At 53.5% G+C, this 20,508-nt stretch overlaps 1 protein-coding gene and 2 long non-coding RNA genes across 5 annotated transcripts in view; 2 read left to right on the plus strand and 1 right to left on the minus strand.

The window, feature by feature from the left end:
* Positions 1–6,782, plus strand: part of RIMS3 (regulating synaptic membrane exocytosis 3) — a 41,694-nt gene extending 34,912 nt beyond the window's left edge. For all 3 annotated transcript variants that reach the window (XM_025419754.3, XM_035699010.2, XM_025419755.3), the window contains exon 8: positions 902–6,782. In XM_025419754.3, the coding sequence (XP_025275539.1) occupies positions 902–1,114 (213 nt within the window). In that variant the 3' untranslated portion in view covers positions 1,115–6,782. The remainder of the gene's footprint in view (positions 1–901) is intronic.
* On the minus strand, positions 6,399–14,266 carry LOC125752576 (uncharacterized). Its single transcript, XR_007402480.1, has 2 exons — positions 12,880–14,266; positions 6,399–6,719 (listed from the first exon to the last, which is right to left on the minus strand). It is a non-coding gene; the product is annotated as an uncharacterized LOC125752576 (long non-coding RNA).
* On the plus strand, positions 13,605–15,577 carry LOC112642298 (uncharacterized). Its single transcript, XR_003125138.2, has 2 exons — positions 13,605–13,899; positions 15,008–15,577. It is a non-coding gene; the product is annotated as an uncharacterized LOC112642298 (long non-coding RNA).
* The last annotated feature ends 4,931 nt before the right edge of the window (positions 15,578–20,508 follow it).

Raw genomic sequence — 20,508 nt, forward strand, 5'->3', positions numbered from 1 at the left:
GGTTCCAGTTCCAGCTCCATCACAGTCTGCGGGTGGCGTATGGTGAAGAGTAAGGAGAGGTGTGGAGGGCCTCATGAGCGTCTGACCCACAGACAGCTGCTCATTGAGCATTGGCAGTAGTGGCTGTGGCTGGTGGCCTTGCCTGGGGCCACATGGGTGGCAGGTGAGAAGACTGAGCCAGGGCTCAGGGCTGGGCTGCATGACTGCTCATCTAGGGCTATCCCTCTGCGCTGACGTGGTTGTGTGGCAAGGACCCTTGGGGCTTCAGATGGCGAGGACCGCAGGACCCTCGGGTTCTGTGGGGTAGGGGTGATCATGGGAGTCTATATGGATTCCATTTTGAGAAAAGGATCCACTGATAAAAATACAAGTTTGAAAATCACCGAGCTAATCTATTCTGCTCTTCCAGTTTTATGGATGGGGACACTGAGGTCCAGTGAGGGCAGAGGGTCTTCCCAAGCTCCTCTGTGAGCCCGCAGCAGACTGGTTGCTGTGACTCAGGTCCCAGACTCTCAGTCTGCTCCTTCATGCTGTCATCTGGGAGGCTGGGGGAGGCTCCGAAGTCAGACCCGCGTTCCAGTCCCAGCTCCGCCACCAATTTCTTTGCGTCTTGGGGTTAATTAACCTGAGCTGTGGTTTCCTCGTGGTCGATATGACGACATGCAGCACCGTCCCCTAGATGGCTGTAACAGTCATGGTCATGGGTAGGGGTCCATAGGACCGAGCCTGGCACATCGTAAGTGCTCAATAGTCGTAGCCCTCAAATCAGTCTCAGTTCCGGCTCTGTCTCATCTGTGCTCTGGCGAAGCTTGTAGGTTCCTGGGCCCGCTGCCGAGCCCTGGAGTCGGGGTGTTGGCTCAGCGCCCCTGTCTCCTGCTGCCCCCCCCTCCGCCCCCGGCAGGTGATCGTCTGGGGAGACTACGGCCGCATGGACCACAAGTGCTTCATGGGCATGGCCCAGATCATGCTGGACGAGCTGGACCTGACTGCCGCGGTCACTGGCTGGTACAAACTCTTCCCCACGTCCTCAGTGGCAGACTCTACGCTTGGATCCCTCACCAGGCGCCTGTCCCAGTCCTCCCTGGAGAGTGCCACCAGCCCCTCGTGCTCCTAAGGACCTCCGGACCAGGCCGGGATGTAGCGTGGGGAGGGGTGCCTGACGGCCTCCCCCGCCCCTGTACATAGTCTTCATGTCTCTCTGGACCCCTTGCCCTGCTGCATGCCTGTTGGCTACTGGGCCCGTCCCAGCTGGCAGTGGAGACTGTAGTGTGTGTGTGTCTGTGTGCGTGTGTGTGTGTGTGTCTGTGTCTGTGTGTGACCATGTTATATCTGTTCACGTGTCTGGGTATAGTCAGTCTTGGTGACTACATGAGCTAAACTCCACATCTCTCTGTGTCTCGTTGAAAAGAAACCCAAAGGAGTGTTGTGTGGGCACGGGTCCCCGAGTCCAGGGGCGGAAGTCAGGGACGTGGCCACCAATCCACCCTGCCTGGCCCTGCGCCCGCGGCAAAGCCCACGTGTCCCTGTCCAGGCTGCCTCTTGGTGGTCCCTGCTTAGTTTCCTGTCTCGTCCTTTGTCCCACCTGTGCTTCTCCCAGCACCACTGCTCTTTTTCGAGGAATGTAGCACCCACTGCAGCTGGTCACACTGAGGCCCCTCTGGGACGTGACACTCCCCTCCCCCCGCCAAGCACACTGACAGCTCTTCCCACCGAATGCATCTGCAGCATGTAGCATGCTCATCTAGTGCCCTGGCCAGGGGCCGGGGGAGCAGAAGACGCCTGGGAAGCTGAGGGCTTGGACATCGCCTCCTCCCTTTGGCTGGAGCCGCCTCCTCCTATAAGCGAAACACTAGGAAGTCTTAGTTCCCAGGGTTGCTGGCCCGGCCCCTTAGAGGGAAGTGCTGGCACCTCCCTTAGCGTTGTTCTTCACCTCCTGTCTTCCTCTGAGCCTCCTCACTTCCAACATGCCAAAGGAGCTCTCCCAGTGGGACCCCAGGAGGTGTGGATTTGGAGGATCTTGACATCCCAGAGGCTGGCCTCAGAGGGGATGTTATCTGCCAAAGCAGATAGTCCCTGGAGGCGCCTGTGTCCTCCCCAGGCCCTGAGGGTGGCTCTGTCCCCCTCTGGGCTTGTCCTGGTGGGGCCTGGCTTGTGGAGGAAGTGCTGAGGGTAGGGCTGTTTGCGGGAATGAGGAGGGTTGGGGCTGACCTGCTCTGCGCCGCTGTTGGGAATCCTGTCTGATCTTTGGGGATTAGCTGCATGAGGTTGATCATTTGGGTCTCTCTTTGTTTGCTCATTTCCAGACCAGGGTCCCTGTCTGGGAGCTCAGACTCACTCGGGCTCCAGCTTCCCGGCCCCATGGACAGCCTGGCTCTGGACTCAGCTAGACTGCCACAGTCACCAGCTCTGTACAAGCAATACTTTCCCCTCTCCGCCTCCCTGCCTCCTTGCGCTCCGCAGCTGCCCTCTGGAGAGTGGCCTGGCCTGCTCTCGGCCCCTCACAAGCCTCTGCTTTCTTTCTACCCTTGTCTGGTTGGAGCTTCCCAAAGCCACTCAAACCCTGACTTGATTTGACAACTGGGCCCTGGGAGGGGGTGGGGGATACAGCGGGGACCAGGGCCTGGCCTGGACCTGTGAGATGTCTGCTAGGAATGCCCAAATCTGTCCTCTCCTCCTCAGGTCTGGGGCAAAAGGTGAGAGGTCGTCCACGGGGTGGACACAGAAGCCCTTGGGTCCGTGTCTGGTGGGGAGGGAAGAGGTGGCAGGAGGGGTCCAGGTATGGAGAAGACCGTCCCTCTGCCTCTTCCCCAGACGTCGGCCCCGGGTGCTGCGATGACTGTGACCCACATGCTCAAGGTGGAGGCGGGGAGAGGTCTCGGGGCCTGAGTGCTTGGACTCCATTGGTAACCAAAGCCGGACGGATGGGTGTAGAGGGCAGGTGGAGGAGGAGGCTCTCTGGAGATAAAGGCACCTCCGCCCAAAGGGCCTCCCTTTCTGGCAGGGACTCACATCAGGTTGAAGCCAGAGCCTGGTAACCTCCCCCGACCCCCCAGGAAAACCCACAGACGTGGGTAAGGGCGTAAGAAATAAACCAAATGGGCTCCTGGCTTATGATCAAGACGAGGACCGTTGCGGGTGTAGGACGAGGGAGGCGGCAGCTGGGTCAGAGTTTTCTCTTTAGGCAGAAATTCTCTCCCGTCGTCGGGAGGGGGCAATGCACGCGTTTCTCGTGTTTTCTAAAAATAAGGCAAAGGGCTCTGTCGTCTTTGACCCTAGGGTGGGGAGAGGGAGGAACCTCGCTCCCAGAAGGGTGTTTTGTGTCCTGCGATGTGTTCGCCGCTGGAGCAGTCGCCCTCAGGTCGGCGTGCACACACTCTGCACCTTTGGGTGGGGTGAGCGGGGAACTCCTCGGACAGCGTGGACATTGGCTGACGTAGTGCTGAGAGGTGCTCCCCACCCCATGCGGTCGTCCCCAGGGAATGGGGGGGTATCAGTGAGTGGTATCACCCTCATTCCTCTCGGGGTCCGGGAGGTTGGGGGGGCTGCCGGCAGAGAGCCTGGGGCCCCCTTGCCTCTGGGGCAGGTTAGTTAGCATCGTGGAAGTTCTAGCCGGAGCTCGGGCCTGACGTGTTGGTACCTCGTGCTGGCTGCCCACACGCCCTAGCTGCCAAGCCGCCCCAGCTGGGCCGCTCGCCATCCCACTTCTCCAGGGGGATGGCATTCTCCCCACCTTAGGGCACATTCTCCTTCACTAACCCTTTGCACCAGTGACGAATCCCCACCTGATCTTCCCCCCATGGTGGTGAGGCTGACACGTGTGTGATGGTGAATGGCTGGGTTCCAGGGTCTGTTTCTCGTCCTCCTCGATCCAGGGGCCAGCCTGTCCCAGGAGAGGAGGGAGCACAGGGTGCTCCTGGCCTTCCCTGGGGGAGGGGGTGTGTGGAGGGAGCACCTTCAAAGAGGGGATGGTGGGGAAGGCGGGAACGCGATCTCCCCTGGAGTGCTCCCTGGCCTGGGGCTGAGGCGCTGCCGGGGTCCGGGGTCCGGTGTCCCCGGCTCTGAAGGCCTCCTTCCCCAGGTGAGACCCAGAGCGGGCAGAGGATGGGGCTCTTTGTCACTCCCCGGCCTCTGCTCCGGCGGGGTTCGCGGAGGTTCTCGGAGATGGGGGTGGCCCTGCAGCCCCGCCGGGCTGCTGGGCTGTGGGCAGGAACCGTGATGGATGATTCAGAGCATCTGTCTTCACGTTCCTGCCCTGCTCAACGTGTCCCACTTCTTCAGAGACTCCTTCCCCTCGGGGACGTCTGAGGGCCCCTGGTATGAATCAGGCTCCAGTAAATGGGGCCACGTCTGGGTTTGCCAAGGGGGATTTGATCCTCCGGGGAAGGACCAGCTCCAGAACGACTCCCCATCCCGTCTCTCCCACCTCCCAGTTCTCCCAGGAAAGGAGCGGAGGGCTTCGGAGGCTCTCTCAGGCACGCCAGCATTCCCGGGGGTGAGGCGGCCCCAGGAGCCCTAGAGACAGGGCCCCGTGGAGCTTGGGGCTCGCGGGGGGTCTCCCAGGGGCGTGACACCCACCAGGGCAAGCATGCCTGAGCTCTTCTTTACTGCCAGCCTTGAGGAGACCAGGCCCCTCTCCCCACCCCCTTAGAGACCATAGAGACCTCCAAGGGTACGTCTTTGGAAATGAAATGTAGCACAATCTTCGACTGCGTTACCAGGAACCCTGACCCGCACCCAGGGTTCTCGCTCCACGCCCTGCTGCCCGGGAGACGCCGAGCTCCTCCCCCGGGGGCACCAGGGCTCCCCATGCCTCCGATCCCCTATCTTCCTCGGCCCGGAAAGCAGCAGAGCTTCAGGAAGGCTGCTCTTCTGTCTCTGATTGCTTCCTGCACTGTGCAAACTCTGTGCAAGAAACGGCTGCCTTTGCTTGACGATGTAGACGAGTCATCCTCCCCCTGGGTGGAGAGAGGGAGGGCGCACTGCCCAGGCCTGGGGGTCCAGGCGATGGAGCGGAAGAGGCCTGCCCTCCTGCCGGCGCCTCCCTGGACTGTGCTCCTCTCCTCCTGAGCCTGATGCGGAAAGAGGCTCCCGACCATGCTGCTTCCTCCACCGGATTCGCTTCCACCCACCGGAGAGGGAGGAGATGGGCCTGCAGACTCTCCCCCGCCTGCCTCCTCGAGTCTGCTTTTCACTCAGGTCAGAAGAGGATGGGGGCAGGACCCAACACTCAAGACTAAGGGCAGGGGAGCCCCGCCCAATCAGGTGAGGCCCGGTGGGCTGGGAGAGGGTGATTTTGAGAGTGCCTGAGCATCTCAGAGCGATGTCGGTGATGCCAAAGAGAGCAACTTGGTCTCCCCGCTGGGCCTTGGCCTGCCTGATGGGGGGACCCAGTTCTCTGACAAAGGGCTTAATCTTTCCATGTAGCAAAGCAACTCCTTCTCCCCCCACCCCTGAGCTCGGGCTTTCCTGGGCCCAGCATGGCTGTGCCTGTGAGGAAAACCACTCCAGTAAGAGAAACCGAATTCTTTCAAGGGCCTAAGACTAGCTTGGGGCGGGTGCTTGTTGAAAAGGGCGTCACCGCTTTGGGGAAACCTTCCCGGGCTCCAGTTGGAAGCACCTGGGGCCTTGCGCGCCCCCTCCCCCAGGGGGGTTCACCCCCATGTCAGGGAAGGGTCCCCTGGGACTGGGCTCCAGATGCGGGCCCGGGAATCCAGGGGCAGCAGAGCACCCGCCCCACGGGGTCGATGGCCCGGACAGCTGGCTACAGGGATTCCAAGGCTGTTCTGTACAGTTCGATCCCAAACTGTGACCTTGTCCAAGACTCCTCACTTGTCTAGGCCTCAGCTTCCTCATCTGCAAGATCAGAGCATTTGCTAGTTGCTCCGTGGTTCCCTCTGGGTTTTAAAAATCTGATCTGGAGCTGAGGAGGGTTTCCAGCCTGGTGCGCCCGGGCCGGTTCCTTCCAGCCCCCGGTGCCCCAACTGGGTGCAGGTCCTTCTCCATCCACGCCCAGAAGCTGCTTCGGACAAGAACTCGGGGAATCCTAACAGACTCTGCTTCCACCTCCTTGTGGTTTGTTGTCCCTCTTCTTGTGTAACGACGAGAAATACTTAAGAGTTGTCTACAACGGACACTTTTCAAGGTGCTGATGTGACGTCACCACCTCAGCCGCCTCCTGCGTAGGTCAGTACCCCCACCAGCAGATGAGACTGGGCCAGTCCTCACTTCTGCTTCTAGAACGTCGTCGGTGGGCAAGTTGAACACCTGAGAATGTTCGAGGCATTGCTCTCTGGTGGAAGGAGAGAGGGCACTTATTTCCCATCAGCGTAGTTTGCTTCTTAAGACCACCCCTCTCTCCAGGATCTCTCGCCAGACATCACCTCAGCAGGCAGAGTGGCTGCTTCCTTAGGAAAAGTTGGCCTGATTATTCCATCCACTCCTTTAGAATGTAAATTCACAGGAGGCAGGAACCCCTTTTTTAGAATTTCCAAATGCATCCTGCAAAGAAAGAGATAAGCTGATAGGGCCTGACAAGCACACTGTTTAGATAAGAAGCAATTAGCCTTTTATATCTGTGCTCTATACATTTTCTATGTGCAGCATCTTTCCAAACTTGCTGTGGCTCCTAGGTGGCAGGTGGACGGCTGGGGAGGACTGCCGGCTGTTTCGTACAACATTCTTGCCAATTCCCTTGAGAAGAAAATTCTTTCACATGGCTTCTGCATGTACAATATTTGGGCAGCAAAAAAAAAAAAAAAAGATTAAAGTCAGTTTGAAAATGGTTTCACGTGTCGCTTTCTGAAGACGGTTCTTGATTCTAGGAGAGAGAAGACAGAGTTCCAGGTGACTAAAACGTGGAGGAGGAAGAGGCACCAAGGCCCAGAGGCGGGAGAGAGCAGTGCATCTCAGGAAAAGGCCTCTAAGGTCTGACGGGGCCTCCGACTCCCGTGGGGGAACTCTGTTGCCACACTGATGGCTGTGGGCTGTGGAATCTGGCTGGGCCAGGTGGCTTCCCAGCTGTCCCGCGTTCCCGCTCATGGGCCCTCGAAGCCTTCTGTTGCTTCGAGGCTCATGAGGGAGGCCCAGAGGCAAATAGGGGGGAAGGTAAGAGGGAGCCAAGGCCACTGCTTTTGATCCTTCTCATAGGTCTCTTTCTGAGCTCTCAGGTCCAGGAGTTCTGCTCAGGCATAAGGCCAGGGCAGTCTTGTTTCCTGCAGCCACACTTGATACAAGCAGTAAACATAGCAGTTCACCCCCAGTGCTGTGAACTACAGCAATCATTGACCCCTGGGGCACCCCATTCCCTCCCTGCCTCTTAGGGAAGGACAGAAAGGTATGTTAACATTTAACCACTTCTGGGCCGTGTCCTTGTTCCCTAGGACTGGGTCTGTGGGTTCAGAAGATGGATAAAGGAAGTGTCCCAATGTCATATGCCTGCTGGGAGAAAGGCTGGCATCCTCCTCCCCCAGGGTCCTCCAGCATGACCCCCACTGCTTTGGCTCTGGCTCTTGGCTTTGTAGAAGTTCTTCCCTCTCTTGAGGGAAGGCTCATGAGACCAGGCTCACTATATGAGTTTCAGTGCTTCCCAGGTTTCTGTCTTTCACTTCTTTCCCACTCTTGCTCTCTGGATTATCTGGGTGGGCCCAGTCTTGTCACTTGGATCTTAAAAAGTGGAAAATTGTTCGTAGCTGTAGTCTGAGTGAGATATGATTGCAGAAGAATGGTTAGAGAGTTGCAGTGTGAGAGAAATTAAAGACTATATGGAGAGTAAGTCATACCATGTTCATGGAATGAAAGACACAGTATTGTGAAGATGTCAGCTCTCCCCATATTTATCGCTAGATTCATTATACTTTCAGTAAAAAAATCCCAACAAGCTCTTTGGAGAAATTGACATGCCAATACTAAGATTTATTTAGAAAGGCAAAAGGCCTTGAATAACTAAAGCAATTTTGAAAAAGAAGAACCAAGTTGCAAGAGTTATATAACCTGACTGTATGACTTACTATAAAGTAATGCTGGTCTTGGCATAAGCATGGACCTATAGACCAATGGTACAGAACAGTGTGCAGAGATAGACTTACCCATAGCCAATTGACTTTTGACAAAGGTGCCAAAGTAATCCAAACATCTTTTCAACAAATGTGCTGCAACAACTGGATATTTGAATGGAAAAATATGAACCTGGACCCTTACGTCACATTATGCACAAGACTAACCCAAAGTGAGTCATAGACCTAAATATAAAAGTTAAAACCATAAAACTTCTGAAAGAAAATTTCGGGAAAAAAAATCTTCACAACTTTATGGTAGGCAGTGGTTTCTTAGAACATTAAAAACACTAACCCCGAAATAAAAAGAAATTGGATTTCATCCAAACAAAAATCTTTTTGAAAGACACCATTAAGGGCAGCCCAGGTGGCTCAGCAGTTTAGCGCTGCCTTCAGCCCAGGGCGTGATCCTGGAGACCCAGGATCCAGTCCCACATCGGGCTCCCTGCATGGAGCCTGCTTCTCCCTCTGCCTGTGTCTCTGCCTCTCTCTCTCTCTCTCTCTCTCTCTGTGTGTGTGTCTCTCATGAATAAATGAATAAAATCTTAAAAAAAAAAGAAAGAAAGAAAGACACCATTGAGACTCCTATTAAGATGACAATTTAATAAGAGAACATAAGTAAAAATGGGCAAAAAGTTGGAACAGATGCATCACCAAAGAAGATGTACAAATTGTCAACTGGCATATGAGAAGACATTCATCAGTTAATCATCAGGGAACTGCATACCCAGTAGAATAGCTCAGATTAAAGACTGGCAATAGGGGGATCCCTGGGTGGCTCAGTGGCAGGGGATCCCTGCCTTTGGCCCAGGGCGCAGTCCTGGAGGCCCGCGTCGGGCTCCTGGCATGGAGCCTGCTTCTCTCTCTCTCTCTCTCTCTCTCTCCATGTCTGTTATGAAAAAAATAAAGACTGGCAATATGAAGTGCTGGCAGGGATGTGAAACATATTGCTGGAAACATAAAATGGTACAACCACTTTGGAAAACAGTTTATCAATTTCTTTTAAATTTCTTTTATTTTTAAGTATAGGAGATCATTATTTTTTAATTTTTTTTTTAAATTTATGATAGTCACACACAGAGAGAGGGAGAGAGGCAGGCTCCATGCACCGGGAGCCTGACATGGGACTCGATTCCGGGTCTCCAGGATCGCGCCCTAAGCCAAAGGCAGGCGCCAAACCGCTGCACCACCCAGGGATCCCGAGATCATTATTTTTTTAAAAAGATTTATTTATTTATTCATGAGAGGCACAGAGAGAGGCAGAGACACAGGCGGAGGGAGAAGCAGGCTTCCTGCAGGGAGCCCGATGTGGGACTCGATCCTGGTCTCCAGGATCATGCCCTGAGCCAAAGGCAGACACTCAACCGCTGAGCCACCCAGGCTCTTTTAAATTTCTTATACGCTTATCCCATGACCCAGCAATTCCACTTGTAGGTTTTTATCAGGAAAAGTGACACCATGTGCCCACCCAAGACAAAAATGTTCATGGCAGCTTTATTCCTAATAGCCACAAATTTGAAACAATACAAATGTCTAACATATCTCTCAGGGGCCAACCAGGATACGGAAACCACACAGTAATATGATCAAGGAAAATTTAATTTTAAAAATTACTACCTCAGCAGTGAGGTGATAAGAATAATAAGAGAACTCTACAGAGTATTCTAAGGCAGAAGGAGAGGATCCAAGGAGGGAACGGATTGGAAGAGGACCCTCTCCATCAAGCTGGGATTCAAACCTTGTTGAAAAATGCATAATGCTTGCCCCATTGTCTCCAGGTCAGTGAAATGGTGGTGGCAGAGACTAGCAGGGAGGGCCTGGGGGAGCCGAGTCAGGAACCTCCTTGCAGGCAGAGTAGTGAAGGTCTGGGGTGCAGGTGCCTGTGTCTGGAGGGCCCACTGGAAACACTCCCCCAGGGATCTGGTGGGGGAGGCCAGAGGGTTGGCAACACAGGGGAGTCGGTGCCCTGCTCACCTGCAGGGCATGTGAGGCTGGAGGTTTACTGAGTCCACGACGGGAGGGCTGTAGCCAGGTGGGCCCTGCGCTGCCTGAGCCTAAGGCCGTGAGCCCCCAGGACTGTGTGCTCTGGATGCATAGCTAGGGCAGTGCCATGGGGGTCCCCATGCATTCATCTCTGGCTGCAGTCGCAGGCAGAGGAGAAGCAAACAGAAGCACACTGGGTGGGGGAAGGGAAGCGTCCTCCTCCTTAGTGTTCCGCCAGCGCCATCTACTGACATGACATGGCTCTGGATGTTCTCACCATAAAGGAGAATTGCATCAAGGGGCTATCCTACTACTGCCCAGCAGGTAATGAAGGGCTGATTTGGGGTTGAGAGGCAACAGATTGATACTTGTCATACCTGGCAATAAGTGCAATGGAAAAACAGGTTGGTATGTTAATATCATGGGATCCTACTCAGCACTACATAGGATGAACTACTGATACACAGAACAACGTGGAGCGAAGGCAAACAGCATACTGAATGAAAGAAATCAGACACGAAAAGGTAAATACTGTTATACAAAATTCTAGACGACACAAGAATAATCTAGAGGGAAAAAATTCCAACCAGTGCTTCCTGAGAATTAGACGTGGGTGGTATTGACTGCGAAGGGTCACAGCGTGACTTGGGGTGATCATGAAACCCTCTATATCTGGATGGGGTTACGTGGGCATGTATAAGTAACCGTGCTCACTTGGCGGGATGAGCACTGGGTGTTATGCTAAATGTTAGCAAATTGAACTCCAATACAAATTTAAAAAAAAATAAAATAAAAAAAAAATAAGTAGCAGTGCTGCTTCGTAAATTCCAGGGTAAGGGCCATGTGAGAAGATCACAGCTTTGATAGGAACGTTGGAAATCTTTCCTCTTTCTGCAAGAGGTGCATTCTGAGTGGGAAGGCCTCGGTGGCCATAGAGCATTATTCTGGGTGTTGCTGGGATACAGATGAGATGGTGCACGAGGAGGGAATTTACCCAGGAAACTCCAGCCACAGTCTCTCTGAGGGTGGGCTCCTGCATTCTTCGCCAGCTCACCATCACTAGTCCTGCATCTTTGTGGTTTCGCCATAGGTCCAGGCAGTGTCAGGACAGTTACAGAGGGAGGTGACCTTCAAGACCGGCCAACCAACCAGACAGGGATAAGGGACATGGGAAGAGCAGCCTGCCTAAGAAGAAGGAACTTACTAAAGATCCCTCTACATCTGAAACTGTGAGGGTTTATGGACTGACATAGAACAGTAATCACTGTAATTAGTAATACTAAATAATAATTTTAAGACAAAATTGCAAAGAAGTTGCAGAAGATGTCCGACAAGCAGTGCCTGACAGTAGATGTTGACCCGTTTGCTAATGTTGGCTGGTGCTGGCGGTCAAGTAGAGAGTCTACACAGTCTTGATTCATGGGCATGTGTACTTGCCTCCAAACTCCAGAAACTGATAAAGAACCACCACTGAGATCCAGGAAAATTTGTAAAATATCGGCTGATTATAAAAGGCCAAAAGTTCTCTTGTGGGTTTGAGAAAACTATTTCACTTCCTTGGTCTTGGACGTAGAATGACTTATCGAACTCAGCTTATGAACATATTTAATGAACAACTTCTCATCCTGACAAAACACTTGGACATGAATGATGGAGATTAGACCCTTTAACTCCGGGCCCCAAGAACCCTCCCATAGAGTCACCAGTGGGCATGTAGCAGGATGGTTGGTTTGGAATCGTCCACCGTGGTGGAGAGTCAGAGGGTCTAGGTGTGGGGCTGTCCCCGGGGAAATGGAGGAGTGTAATCTGGAGGAGACGTTCGGCAGGACACAGGGTGGAAGTTAGAAGCAGAGATGACACACACACGTAGGCACATTTTGAAAATAGTGCTGGGTGAAAGGTAATAAGTAGGATGAAGTCTAGCACATAATCTCACGTATGAAAATTAAAAATACAGTGGGATCCCTGGGTGGCTCAGTGGTTTAGCACCTGCCTTTGGCTCAGGGCATGATCCTGGAGTCCCAGGATCAAATCCCGAGTCAGGATCCCTGCTTCTCCCTCTGCCTGTGTCTCTGCCTCTCTCTCTCTCTCTCTCTCTCTCTCTCTCTGTGTGTGTGTGTGTCTCTCATGAATAAATAAATAAAATCTTTAAAAAAAAGAAAATTAAAAATATTGCTCACAAAATAACACCACGGATTTTGTGAGAATACATACACATACGTGTCAAAATATTTTGAGTAGTACTTTCATGAGGGGAGGAGAAGTGAGACATGGGCATAAAAATGAATAAATAGAACAGGAGAGGGGCCTCAGGCAGGCAGGCCAATGATAAAAGCATGATTAGCTCAGTTCTCTGATCCTGATGTTAAAGAAGAAAAAAAATTTCCTTCTCCCAGGGGCAATGTGTTCTATGGCCGAATGGGCCTCATCTGATCGATATGATATAGAAGCTGAAAGATCAGAACCAAGTTTTCTGGATTGGATAAAAGGGCTGGAAAACAGAACGTCTCAGAACATTCCATTCACACCATCATCAGGCCACAGCTGCCTCACACCATGCTGATCTCTGTGCAGGGTTATGGTGACCTGGACCTGCTGGTACACACAGCGCTTGTCCGTGTGTGTGTATCAGGGTCCCTGACTTCGGTGTTGAGATGAATAAGGAGCATCAGGATCCAGCAATCTGCCCCAAGCTTTACACCCTGTGGAGTCTCTAATGTAAAATAATAAGATCCCCATTTACATGTGACATAAGGAATGAAAACGGAGGCATGTGCTATACTGGAGCAGCAAGAAAACCACATGGGGGTAGCCGAGCACCCCATCTTAGGAAAGAGACCCTTACCTGAGTGAGGGAGGTGCCCCTCCTGGTTCTATGCCTGCTGGCCATCATCCCCCATGTCCACTGGGTCACCAGGATGCTGGGTACCATCTTCCCAGGAGTTCTGGCATGGGCCAGGGGCCCCATGGGGAGAGACGCGAGGCCCTCACGATGGAGCATGGGAATCATCAGGCCTAGTGAGGGCTGCTTGGGGCAGATGTCCTAGCAGGAGCAGGAGAGGCCTATCTGGGCCCAAGGCCCATGCAGGTGGGAGAAGAAGCAGAGTGAGGAGGAAGGCCTGGGGTAAAGGGAGAGGGGTGGGGGAAGAGGGGGGCAAGTCGGAAGGGGCGGCGGATGCAGGGAAGAGGGAGAGGGGGAAGGCAGGTGGTGGGAGGAGCAGGGGGGCAGGCGAAGGTGGAGGGGCCCCAGGCTGGGAGGTGGGAAGAGGTGAAACCGGTAAGAGGAGGCAGGCGGTCTGGGCATGAGGTGGGAAGAGGACCAGGTTGGTCTGAGTAACTGGTGACCGAGGCAGGCGCAGGGCGGAGAGACAGGGAAGTCATCGGGACAAGAGGCAGGACAGGAGGCAGGGAGGGGGCCGAAAGCCCAGCTGGGGTCGGAGAAGTATGATGAAGAGGATGTTGAGCAGGAGCGAGGCCAGGCAGCTTCTTCTGCATGGCTCAGTTGAGAAATGAGGGTCTGTGTGATGGGTTCACTGCTCTGCATTCTTTCTTTGCTGGTTCCATTATGACTCCGATTCCATTAGAGGAGAGTCCAAGATTCTACAGCATTTTCACTAGGAGGATACTTTTGAGAGCCTCAATTACAGCCTTCTCCATCTTATAAATTAAGAAACAAAGGCCCAGGGAGTTGTTCAAAATCACCCAACAACAGTCAGGGACACGGTTGGGACAGAGCCCAATCCGGAGCTCATAAAAGCAATCCCAGGGGGCCTGGGTGACACAGTCGGTTAAGCATCTAGCTTTCGGTTTCCACGCAGGTCATTGTTAAGTTTTTTAGTAACTAGATGGAAATGAGACCGCCAAGGTAAGCGAGGGTCCAAGAACAGATTTTATTGCAGGCACCCTCGGGCGAGGTTCCAGGACTCACGGGGGAGAGAGAGTGAGTCCAGGAAGTCGCGCCAAGACAAGGTGGTCGGGGGGGTTTACATAACGTTGTAAGGCAGAACGGTTTCCTATTGGTTGGCTCATATGCAAAGGGAGGATTGCAGTTTGACCAGTCAAAGGTGACTTCCTCCTCTGGGGTTTGAAGGGCATTGGGTTCGGTTGGGGAAGTCCAAAGGAGAGGTGTCAGGGTCTGCTCAAGCTGTCGTCCCAAGTGGAGGTGGTGACAGGAACCTCAGCCATTTTGGCGTATCCGCCATCTTGAGGAGTTTCCCTTCCCGCCTGGCCCCAACAGTCATGATCTCAGGGTCCTGAGTTTGAGCTCCACATCAGGCTCCCCACTCCGCAGGAGGTCTGCTTGGGACTCTCTCTCCCTGCCGCCCCATCCCTCTCAAATAAATAAATCAATCCTTTTTTTAAAAAAATATATTTTTAAAATTTATTCATGAGAGACACAGAGAGAGGCAGAGAGACGCAGGCAGAGGGAGAAGCAGGCTCCATGCAGGGAGCCCGAGGTGGGACTTGATCCTGGATCCCGGGATCACACCCTGGACTGAAGGCAGGAGCTCAACCACTGAGCCACCCAGGCGTCCCTAAATAAATAACTCTTAAAAAAAAGAAAAGAAAGGGATCCCTGGGTGGCGCAGCGGTTTGGCGCCTGCCTTTGGCCCAGGGCGTGATCCTGGAGACCCGGGATCGAGTCCCACGTCGGGCTCCCGGTGCATGGAGCCTGCTTCTCCCTCTGCCTGTGTCTCTGCCCCTCTCTCTCTCTCTCTCTCTGTGACTATCATAAATAAATTAAAAAATTTAAAAAAAGAAAAAAGAAAAAGACAGCACAAAACCAAAACCCATCCCAGGCTGACTGGCAGTGGGTCAAAGTGTAGGGCTCTCCAGAGAGTGGCAGGGGGCCCCTCCGGGCCGTTCGGGTCTGCCCTAGATGGAGAGGAGGAAGGGAGACTGGAAAGGCACCTTCTATCCCTGTCCAGCCATTACCCAGAATTTACAATTAGCCCCTTATGTCCCTTCCACAGGAAAGCCCACCGCAGGCACCCAGGAAAGAGACTGAACGTGCAGAGAAACAGCTGAGCTCGCATCCAGGCCTGGGCCTGGGGCCCGGGGGCAGAAGGCGCTGGAGCAGGAGTGGAGGGGAGTTTAGAGCTTCCCTCTGGCCATTGCGTGAGATGTTCCCACACCTCTCCCACTCTGTCCCCTTAGAATTTCATAGGACAAGGGTGTTAGAAGAAGACACGATGCCCAAATAGGAGTAGAGACAGTTGCCCAGGGCCACACAGCCTCGGAACAGTATCAGAACCAGAAACCTGGCACCTGGTTCTTGGCTCTTTTCATTAGATGACTACATGGGGAAGTGGGATGGGCGTGGAAGAGGACACGGATGTAGTGACAGCAGCCACAACTACCCTTTCTGTCTCCATTGTGTCTCTTTTACGATTTTAGAATTCCTCAAATGTTTGGGATTTTCTCATACTCCTTAGTCACTGATGTGTCCCTATTAGGGATTCCTAATCATTTCTGGTCCACTGAAGACATTCCTTCTTAGTCCCCAGTATAAAAATGGATTTATTAAAAATATTTTTCTTTCATTTCTTTTTTTTTTTAAGATTTTATTTATTTATTCATGAGAAACACAGAGAGGAGGGAGAGAGAGAGGCAGAGACACAGGCAGAGGGAGAAGCAGGCTCCATGCAGGAAGCCCGACATCCAGACTTGATCCTGGATCTCTAGGATCAGGCCCTGAGCTGAAGGCAGCACTAAACCGCTGGGCCACCCAGGCTGCCCTCTCATTTCTCTGATTCAGCACAAAAGCAGGATGTTAGAGGGTTACAAAGCCTCCCACCTTGGGCCAGAACCCCTGCTTTATCGGTGAATCCTGCCCTGTGACTGCATGCATGTATGTGCATGTGCCCCTTCCATGAACTCTTTTTTTTAAAAAAATATTTATTTTGAGAGAGAGAGAGAGAGAGAGAGAGAGAGAGAAAGAGCACGCATGAGAGGGGGGAGGGACACAGGGAGAGAATCTTTTTTTTTGGAGAGAATCTTTCAAGCAGACTTCCTGCTGAGCCAGGAGCCCAACTTGGGGCTCGATTCCCGATTCCCTGACCCATGAGATCATGACCTGAGCCGAAACCACGAGTCGGACAGTTAACCAACTGAGCCCCCCAGGCCCCCCTTCCCTGAACTCTTAACATGCTGTATTAGTCATGGTCTCCAGAGAGACAGAACCAATAGGGCAACAACCCTCTGTGGTCACAAAACAGTTGCCATCTAACGGGACACAAGCAAAGGGTCATCAGAGACCGCAGAAGAAGTGCTGCTAGGGGAGGCCCAGGGTGCCCCCAAAGCACAGAGGATGGGGCTGAGTCAGACCTGCTGGTTCAGGAAGGAGACAGAGACCCTCAGGGGACTCCTACAAGGAGAAGGGGAGCACAGACACGTGGCTGGGGTGGAGCCCTGAGAGCAGTCAGGGCCCTGAGGCCTCACTCAGGCCCCCAGATTGAGAGGGTGGGGATGGGGAGAATTAGCGGAGCTAAAGGGGTGGGGTTGCTATAGCAGCAACATCCAGGGAAAAGAAACAACACGGAAAATCTGGCCTCAATAATGTGCCCTGGGGGGATCTGGCGGGGGGGAGGTGGTTCAGTCATTGAGCATCCACTGCCTTGGCTCTGGTCATAATCCCAGGGTCCTGGGATTGAGCCCCACATCAGGTTCCCTGCTCAGCAGGGAGATGGGGGGCAGCAGCTGCTTCTCCCTGTCCCTCTGCCCCTCCCCATGCTCGTGCTCTCTCTCTCTCTCTCTCAAATAAATAAAGTCTTTAGGGGTAGCCTGGGTGGCTCAGCGGTTTAGTGCCGCCTTCAGCCCAGGGCCTGATTCTGGAAACCCAAGATCGAGTCCTGTGTTGGGCTCCCTGCTTAGAGCCTGCATCTCCCTCTGCCTGTATCTCTGCCTCTCTCTGTGTGTCTCTCATGAATAAATGAATAAAATCTTTAAAAAAAAATCTTAAAAAAGAGTGCACTGGGTGTCCCACTGCAGTGACAAGCTCATTGTGAGTGGAGTTTCAGGAGTTTGCAAGTGTGATGCTGGAGAGCTGAGCTGTGTTCTCTCCTGGAAGGGCCTTGTAGGCCGCCTTAAAGAGAATGGACTTTACCCTACGAAGAGTAGGAGGCTCTGAAAGTTTTTGAGAAGGAGAAAGACATGGTTCGAATCATGGTTTAGAAGCTCTGCTGGGATCCCGCGGGTGGGCTGTACCGAGGGAGGAAGCAAGGAGCGCAGTTAAGGGGCTAACGTTCTGAACCTGGAGACAGGTGTAGAGTGGTCTCCCCTGGGCCAGGCCGTGCGGATGGAGGGGGCAATTTGAGACAGATCAAGCGGCAGAATGGGCAGGTCTTACTCCTGGGGGAGTGAGATACCAGGAGAGGTCAGCTTAGCACCCACGTTTCTGACTTGGGAAACCGGGTAGATGGGGAATATTAGCAGAGTAGGTTTTTCTGATGGGATAAAGAATGGAAAGGTAATGGGTTCTGGTTTTGACCTATTAAGAATCAAGTGCCCTGTAGGACCTCACCTGGCTTTTGGGTTGTTTGCCTGTAACTCAGGAGAGAGATCTGAGCGAGGCATTCCATTTGAGAGGCATCTGCAGAAATTTACGCCTCAAAAGGTGTATAAAGTGAGAAGCGACAGCATCCAGGACCAAGGGACAGCATGTATGACCCCAGACAGACAGACAGGCCTACAAACTGGACTGCAGATGAGCGGGCCGAGGACCAGAAGGAAACCTGGGAGCGTGGGGTGTCGTGGAACCCAGGCAAGAGAGTGTTTTAAGAAGAGAATAATCTGAGAGGTAAACTAAGGATTTTTTGAATTTATTATTTTTTAAGAGTTTATTTATTCATCAGAGACACAGAGGTAGAGGCAGGGACACAGGCAGAGGGAGAAGCGGGCTCCTCGTGGGGAGACCCAAGGCCTCAGAGTACCTGCCTCTTGTGGCCTTACGAAGGGAGCCAAGGCACGCTGCCTTCTGCTTGAACCTACCCTGCCCTGGACATTTAAGGAGAATTAGTTCAGTGGATAAGAACCCACAGAATTACCCCCCTCACGGGTATGCTGTAGGAGAACCCCCCATCATTGGGTCAAGGTGATTGAATTATCAGGTTAGCAGTAACCCAACTCAACCAAGCAACTCCCTAAAGGTGGCAAGAACTACAGCTGTGCCGAACAAAGCTCGCCTTGTTACTCTTAAAGGAGGCAGCCTGGGGAGGTGTAGCCCCTGCTCAGCTGAGACCACCCTGACTGCGAGCTCCAGAGCTTTCGGTCTGCACTGGTGAGTGTTGGCCTGGAGGAAAGGCCTTCCCTCCCCTGCTTCCTTTTGTGAAATGATGCTCACTCTGCACATATTTGCTCTTTGCCTTAGGCATGAGAGGGCACCCAGAGAGCTTATCTTCAGAACTAGAATTTCTCAGCTCTTCATGGTTTGAATGGATTTGGATGTGAATTGAATTGAATCAGGTGGTTTCTCCACTTAGGCCTAAAAAAACACCACAGTGCGGGTGTTGGAGCTGGTGGAGGGGAGGGTTGTTCCCCACCGGTTCTGGGGGCCTGGAGTCTGGATTGCTCTGTCTGCAAGTCTGCTGCAGGCCCGCCTGTGCTTGAGCGCAAGGCACCCAGGTCGCAGAGACACTCCCTGAGCTTGGGCCAGGGTGGCCGGTGGTGGGGTGGCCCCAGCCCAGAGGAAGGATTTGTCCCTGAGCCAAGGCCCACTGCGCCTCTTATTTTGTGCCCAAGTGTTTTCCCCTTGTCAGGACAAAGAGAGTGGCAGACACATTAATGGGGGAAAAAATACTAAGAGGAAGAGAGCGAGCTAATTAAAGCTTGCCAGCTGGCACGCAGAAGACGCTGGCGTCTGATTGATCAAGTGGGAAAAGGCTACAATAGAGGGAAATAGTGAAGTGAGGTACGTGAACCGCATCTCAAGTTTGGATCCATCACTGTTGCCTAAAATGTGTTTCGAAGAGATTCTACTCTGGCAGAAGCACTGAGACGCAAACTTGCCGTAGTGATAGCAACACGAATGCTACAGCTGACCTCCTGCGCTTGCTGGAAGCCAGGGGCTGGCTTAGCACCTGACGTGGGTTCTTAAGTCCTCCCTTCTCTCAGCACCCCTGGGAAGGAGGTGGGGGTCTCTCTTGTGCTTTCCCGTTCTGCTTTCCTGTTCTGCAGAGGCGCCAGAGGGGTGCAGGCCTTGAGGAAGGGCTTGGGTTTTGGGGGTTTTTTGCTCTTGTTTTTTTTTTTTTTTTAAGATTTTATTTATTTATTCATGAGAGACCGAGAGAGAGCGAGACAGAGAGAGAGAGAGAAAAGCAGAGGGAGAAGCAGGCTCCATGCAGGGAGCCCGACGTGAGACTCAATCCCAGGACTCCAGGATCATGCCTTGGGCCAAAGGCAGGCGCTAAACCGCTGAGCCACCCAGGGATCCCTTTTTGCTCTCTGCACATGGAGAAGTCAGTAACACTGGAAAGAGGAGGGCCAAGTCCCTGAAGGGAGCCAGGGTGGGGCCTCAAGCTCAGGTTGGGGTGGGGGATTCGGCAAGGCTGTTTTTAAGGGGCGAAGGCAAGAAAGAGCATCCAGCCAGCCAGAGGCAGGCCCCTGGGGGATGCAGTGGCAGGAGGGGAGGGCTCCCCTTTCTGGTGGCCTTATTCTTTTGGTAAAATGTAGGCCTCAGCTGCCCTTCTTAGCACGTGGCTGGCAGCCCCGCGTTCAGCCCTCGTGACCCCCCCACCCCATCCCCCAAGGGGCATGTGGAGCCCATGCTGCAGAGGAGGAAATAAAGCACAGAGAAGCTCAACAGCTTGCCCAGATCGCCCAGCTACGCCGGGGCCAAGGGGACCCCCTCCACATGATACCCTCGCCCTGACTCTCGAGCTGCCTCTGAAAGCCAGCAGCGCTCGGCAAGCCGTGGGATTCCCGGGCGGTACTGAGTACTCTGCAGAGTGAACCGAGTTGTTACAGTGATCTTTTGACTTGGCAGCAGGATCCAGTGATCTTGCCAGTGGATGTGAGAGACCAGATGCAAGGCCCGTGGGATCCCAGAGTGAGGGCCCCAATCGCCCTGCAGGGGCCTGCAAACAAGACGACCTAAGGATCTCCCCCACTCTGATGGAGGAAGGAGGCAGGAGGAGACTCGAGAAGGGCCTTCTCCCGGGCAGTGCTGTGGGTGCCAAGCTGAGGGGCCTTCCTCCCCTTCGGTGGTGGGGTGGGAGGATGCTCCCCTGGAACCTCAGCCTAGGGAGGGGGGCCTCAGGGCACCCACTGGGACGGCTGCGAGCCGTGCTCCTGGGCCGGGAGCAAAGGGGCTGAGGCACGATGCTTGGGAGAGCTGCAGCAGCCCATGGACGTGGGAACCTAGAGGGCCGGGGCTGCTCGGGGAATCCTTCTGCACTGGGACAGACCTCCCACCTGGATGTGCCATGGCAAGGGGATACTTTTTTTTTATATATATAAATTTATTTTTTTATTGGTG

Source organism: Canis lupus, chromosome 15 (genome assembly GCF_003254725.2).
Source record: "Canis lupus dingo isolate Sandy chromosome 15, ASM325472v2, whole genome shotgun sequence".
Classification (NCBI taxonomy): domain Eukaryota; kingdom Metazoa; phylum Chordata; class Mammalia; order Carnivora; family Canidae; genus Canis; species Canis lupus.